A 6,133-nucleotide genomic window follows, 5' to 3' on the forward strand; every position below is an offset into this window, starting at 1 on the left:
TGAATCATTGGCTACAGACTACACTGACAGTAGTTGCTGCCCTGGTTAAATGGGTAGAGACTGCATTGACAGTAGTTGCTGTCCTTATTCCTTGGTTAGAGGCCGCACTGAGAGTAGTTGCTGTCTTTGTTCCTTGGTTGCACTGACAGTAGTTGCTGTCCTTATTCCTTGGTTAGAGGCCGCACTGACAGTAGTTGCTGTCTTTGTTCCTTGGTTTGAGGCTGCACTGACAGTAGTTGCTGTCTTTGTTCCTTGGTTTGAGGCTGCACTGACAGTAGTTGCTGTCTTTGTTCCTTGGTTAGAGGCTGCACTGACAGTTGCTGTCTTTGTTCTTGGTTGCACTGACAGTAGTTGCTGTCCTTATTCCTTGGTTAGAGGCCGCACTGACAGTAGTTGCTGTCTTTGTTCCTTGGTTAGAGGCTGCACTGACAGTAGTTGCTGTCTTTGTTCCTTGGTTAGAGGCTGCACTGACAGTAGTTGCTGTCTTTGTTCCTTGGTTAGCAGCTGCACTGACAGTAGTTGCTGTCTTTCTTCCTTGGTAAGAGGTTGCACTGACAGTAGTTGCAGTCTTTGTTCCTTGGTTAGCGGCTGCACTGACAGTAGTTGCTGTCTTTCTTCCTTGGTTAGAGGCTGCACTGACAGTAGTTGCTGTCTTTGTTCCTTGGTTAGCGGCTGCACTGACAGTAGTTGCTGTCTTTGTTCCTTGGTTAGAGGCTGCACTGACAGTAGTTGTTGTCTTTGTTCCTTGGTTAGGGGTTGCACACTTGCACTGACAGTAGTTGCTGTCTTTGTTCCTTGGTTAGAGGCTGCACTGACAGTAGTTGCTGTCTTTGTTCCTTGGTTAGAGGCTGCACTGACAGTAGTTGCTGTCTTTGTTCCTTGGTTAGAGGCCGCACTGACAGTAGTTTCTGTCTTTGTTCCTTGGTTAGAGGTTGCTCTGACAGTAGTTGCTGTCTTTGTTCCTTGGTTAGAGGCTGCACTGACAGTAGTTGCTGTCTTTGTTCCTTGGTTAGAGGTTGCTCTGACAGTAGTTGCTGTCTTTGTTCCTTGGTTAGAGGTTGCACTGACAGTAGTTGCTGTCTTTGTTCCTTGGTTAGAGGTTGCTCTGACAGTAGTTGCTGTCTTTGTTCCTTGGTTAGAGGTTGCACTGACAGTAGTTGCTGTCTTTGTTCCTTGGTTAGAGGTTGCTCTGACGGTAGTTGCTGTCTTTGTTCCTTGGTTAGAGGTTGCACTGACAGTAGTTGCTGTCTTTGTTCCTTGGTTAGAGGTTGCTCTGACAGTAGTTGCTGTCTTTGTTCCTTGGTTAGAGGTTGCAATGACAGTAGTTTCTGTCTTTGTTCCTTGGTTAGCGGTTGCACTGACAGTAGTTGCTGTCTTTGTTCCTTGGTTAGAGGTTTAACTGACAGTAGTTGCTGTCTTTGTTCCTTGGTTAGAGGCTGCACTGACAGTAGTTGCTGTCTTTGTTCCTTGGTTAGAGGTTGCACTGACAGTAGTTGCTGTCTTTGTTCCTTGGTTAGAGGTTGCACTGACAGTAGTTGCTGTCTTTGTTCCTTGGTAAGAGGTTGCACTGACAGTAGTTGCTGTCTTTGTTCCTTGGTTAGAGGCTGCACTGACAGTAGTTGCTGTCTTTGTTCCTTGGTTAGAGGTTGCACTGACAGTAGTTTCTGTCTTTGTTCCTTGGTTAGCGGTTGCACTGACAGTAGTTGCTGTCTTTGTTCCTTGGTTAGAGGTTGAACTGACAGTAGTTGCTGTCTTTGTTCCTTGGTTAGCGGCTGCACTGACAGTAGTTGCTGTCTTTGTTCCTTGGTTAGAGGTTGCACTGACAGTAGTTGCTGTCTTTGTTCCTTGGTTAGAGGTTGCACTGACAGTAGTTGCTGTCTTTGTTCCTTGGTTAGCGGCTGCACTGACAGTAGTTGCTGTCTTTGTTCCTTGGTTAGAGGTTGCACTGACAGTAGTTTCTGTCTTTGTTCCTTGGTTAGCGGTTGCACTGACAGTAGTTGCTGTCTTTGTTCCTTGGTTAGAGGTTGCACTGACAGTAGTTGCTGTCTTTGTTACTTGGTAAGAGGTTGCACTGACAGTAGTTGCTGTCTTTGTACCTTGGTTAGAGGTTTCACTGACAGTAGTTTCTGTCTTTGTTCCTTGGTTAGAGGTTGCACTGACAGTAGTTGCTGTCTTTGTTCCTTGGTAAGAGGTTGCACTGACAGTAGTTGCTGTCTTTGTTCCTTGATTAGAGGTTGCACTGACAGTAGTTGCTGTCTTTGTTCCTTGGTTAGCGGCTGCACTGACAGTAGTTGCTGTCTTTGTTCCTTGGTTAGCGGTTGCACTGACAGTAGTTGCTGTCTTTGTTCCTTGGTAAGAGGTTGCACTGACAGTAGTTGCTGTCTTTGTTCCTTGGTTAGCGGCTGCACTGACAGTAGTTGCTGTCTTTGTTCCTTGATTAGAGGTTGCACTGACAGTAGTTTCTGTCTTTGTTCCCTGGTTAGCGGCTGCACTGACAGTAGTTGCTGTCTTTGTTCCTTGGTTAGCGGTTGCACTGACAGTAGTTGCTGTCTTTGTTCCTTGGTTAGCGGCTGCACTGACAGTAGTTGCTGTCTTTGTTCCTTGGTTAGCGGCTGCACTGACAGTAGTTGCTGTCTTTGTTACTTGATTAGAGGTTGCACTGACAGTAGTTGCTGTCTTTGTTCCTTGGTTAGCGGCTGCACTGACAGTAGTTGTTGTCTTTGTTCCTTGATGAGAGGTTGCACTGACAGTAGTTGCTGTCTTTGTTCCTTGGTTAGTGGCTGCACTGACAGTAGTTGCTGTCTTTGTTCCTTGGTTAGCGGCTGCACTGACAGTAGTTGCTGTCTTTGTTCCTTGGTTAGCGGCTGCACTGACAGTAGTTGCTGTCTTTGTTCCTTGATGAGAGGTTGCGCTGACAGTAGTTGCTATTTTGTTTCTCTGATAAGAAACACTTACAATTATTCTAATAGAGACACAGTTGGAAGTCAAAAGCAGCAGTTTCCCTACTGAGATATATGCCAAGATACAGTGCTTGCACTCCGATTATACTGTGTGAACAGAGCAGTTTCACCATCACTTTATATGAATGCTGTTTATGAATCTGCAACCCAATATACATATTTCTTAATATAACACTTTATTTTTGCAGGAAGTGGACATTTTTATTCATTTAAAGGGGCAGTGACTGCAACATTTTATTAAATCCTCCTCTGTACATCAAATGTATCTCATCTCCTTTAATTATCTATTACTCGACGCTGCTCCTGTGGGGTATAATTGAAGTTCAGAATTAGTGGCAAATCATAAAATATCAGAAAACAGCTTTTTTTGTTTAAAAAAATGAATCCTGCATAAACTTGTTTTTTGTTTTTTTGTTAATACAGATTCAAAGTAACTTATCCAATGCATAATTAAACATCCTGTGATTATGCAGCACTGTTTGTGCTTTTAAATTTGCAAAATACCCATGATTCCACAGTACAGAACTAGCACTAAGAATTTGTTAAATATCGGGACACTTAAGGTACATCATAACTATCTTTACTCATTGAATATGTCCATATTTTTGGCATATTATACAAAGTGCAGAACAATCACATCATTTGACAAACTTTCAACTGGAAGAGGCCATTGCAGGGCTTTTTTGCCCATTAGCAGAATGTCCTTGTACTGCTCTGCATGGCTGATAAAACACCCCTTTTACAGACTCTCTGCCAACCACATATTATCAGTTACACATTATGCGTCATGGTACACCTTGTTTTATTATACTCACAGTTCCCATCATGCTTTCAGCTGATATTTTGCCCTGCTTTTACAGATTGGTAGTTCAATACAAATTACTAGCTGGTGAATCAATCTTTTGCTATATAATAGAAGAATACAAGCCAAAGTTAAAGGGTCACTCTCAGCATGATCATGACTGATTGCAAAGTAGATGGTTTAGAGCATGGGTCCTCAAACTCCGGCCCCCCAGATGTTGCTGAACTACAACTCCCATGATTCTTTGAATTACATTGATAGCTAGAGAATCATGGGAGTTGTAGTTCAGCAACATCTGGGGGGCCGGAGTTTGAGGACCCATGGTTTAGAGAATAATCTGTGAATCATTCTCAGCTTTGTATAAGTCTCTGCAACTCTAAGCCAACCCCTCAGAGCTGTCAGTCAGGCTGCTGGAATTCTAAGCTCGAGCTTACTTGTATTCATTTTGTTCAACTTGTGTGCACTCTCTCCTCTATGCGCCAACCACAGATTTTCCAGCCACCACTGCACACAGCCTGGTTCAATAACAGTGAAAAAGACTTGACTCAAAAATATAACAGCTGTGAAACAGTTTTTGGGGATATTTTTATAAACATTTGTGTGAGCGGAGCTCATGTGGTAAGAATAAATCCCATAAACCAATATGAGTTGCTACTGATTGGAGCATATCTTCCTGATGAGGGTTGGTCTGTTTGTCGCTGCAGGCAGGCCACTATAGAGTTCATCCTCAGGGAAATGTAACCCCTTAAGGACACATGACATGTGTGACATGTCATGATTCCCTTTTATTCCAGAAGTTTGGTCCTTAAGGGGTTAAAGGGACACTATAGGAAGCACCAGAACTACTGCAATTTAATAATGTGGTTATCAGGCATATAATGGCAACTGCAGGTAGAGCAGTGTAAGCAGGTAATGCTTACAATGCGGCCTAAAGTCACCTCTAGTGGCTGTCACTTGGACATCCACTAGAGGGGGTTCCTGGAATCGCGGAGCTGATGTTCAGTATCTTCACGCTCTGAATGGAGACGATGAATAATGACTTAATGCATCTCTATGATGAGATGCTGATTGGTGATAAGGGGAAGCATTGGATTGGCTGAGATCATCAGTACGGATGATCTCAGTCAGCAGTGGCAGGACAAACACACGGAGACCAGTGCACAGGAGGGAAATAAAGTTAGTAAATCTGTTTTTTTATTTCTAACTTCTGGGGGCCCAATAATCCAAATTAGTATAATACTCTAGTGTTAGGTATACATGTTTGTCTTCTTAACGCTATACCAGGACTCCTTAAAAGGTATGTGTCTTTTTATAATTATTTATTTATGAATTTATCAATGTGAGGAATATATACAAAATATCTTTACCTTTAAGTAAACACAATACCTTTTCTTTAACATATTAGTTTAAGAATACATTATATTAACTTTGAGATCTTTATAAAAGAGATTTATTTGTCAAGCAATTACATAGCATTTTAAAAAGTAAATAGGTCTGATTAAATATGCATATAGCTCCATATTTATGAATGCCAATAACTTTGTCTTTTATATAGAATCAAAGATTTCGATGTAAAAACATGTTTGTGACCTAAAGCGCACACAGTACATTTAAATCCAATGACAATACAATGTGTTACAGTCTTTTTTTTTTTTTTAAAGAAATACATTTCATGTGACAAATTAGCACTAAATCATTGCCTGTAATTGTTCATCACTGCTCTGCCACTTAAAGTCTCTCTTCGCTACATAACTTACGCAAAGTTGTCTTCAAAACCTCACTTGCTCCTCATCATTAGACTGACTTGCTGTAGCTCTGTAAAGCCCAGTACTGACCTTGAGAGGTAATTGGGTGTTGGTGACTATTCTGTACTCATTTGTCATATTAAGATCCAGTCAGAGTGTCATTGGTACTAATTGCTTCACAGTAATCCCCCGCGGGCAGATAGCTCATGAATGTAAAAACTTATGAAACATAAAGTATTTTGCGTACATTAATAAGTAGTGGAAAGCATTTATACAACTAAATCAGCATGCGGACACCGCCAAACTGTCATGTTTTTATATAATCCCCTCTTCGCTCAACATGTTCCGAGCGTAAATCACTTTTGCAGAAATTCTCTTTTTAACCAAAATTAAAATAACCCAGTTAGCTCGGTTAATTTAGGATATGAAGGGGGGCGAACATTTGCCTAATTAAGAGTCTGCTGAGTGTCATTGAGCCGTGTAGAGTACGTCTACTTCATTTGTGTATGACATTGCAGGCTAGATTGTGTTAGCCGGAGACAAAACGACCCATCTCCCCCTCGCCGTGTATCTATTGAATCCCGATTCTCAGCATTTACCAGGCTCGTGGTTTCGGGTCTTAGTGA

At 41.9% G+C, this 6,133-nt stretch overlaps 1 protein-coding gene across 1 annotated transcript; it reads right to left on the bottom strand.

The window, feature by feature from the left end:
* Window positions 1–749: 749 nt before the first annotated feature.
* On the bottom strand, window positions 750–5,645 carry LOC134574685 (Kruppel-like factor 18). Its single transcript, XM_063433806.1, has 3 exons — window positions 5,544–5,645; window positions 1,657–2,937; window positions 750–1,550 (listed from the first exon to the last, which is right to left on the bottom strand). The coding sequence occupies exons 1-3, from the start codon at window positions 5,643–5,645 to the stop codon at window positions 750–752; spliced, it is 2,184 nt and encodes a 727-aa protein (XP_063289876.1).
* Window positions 5,646–6,133: the final 488 nt, after the last annotated feature.

The sequence above is a fragment of the Pelobates fuscus genome, chromosome 10 (assembly GCF_036172605.1).
Source record: "Pelobates fuscus isolate aPelFus1 chromosome 10, aPelFus1.pri, whole genome shotgun sequence".
NCBI classification, from domain to species: Eukaryota; Metazoa; Chordata; class Amphibia; order Anura; family Pelobatidae; genus Pelobates; species Pelobates fuscus.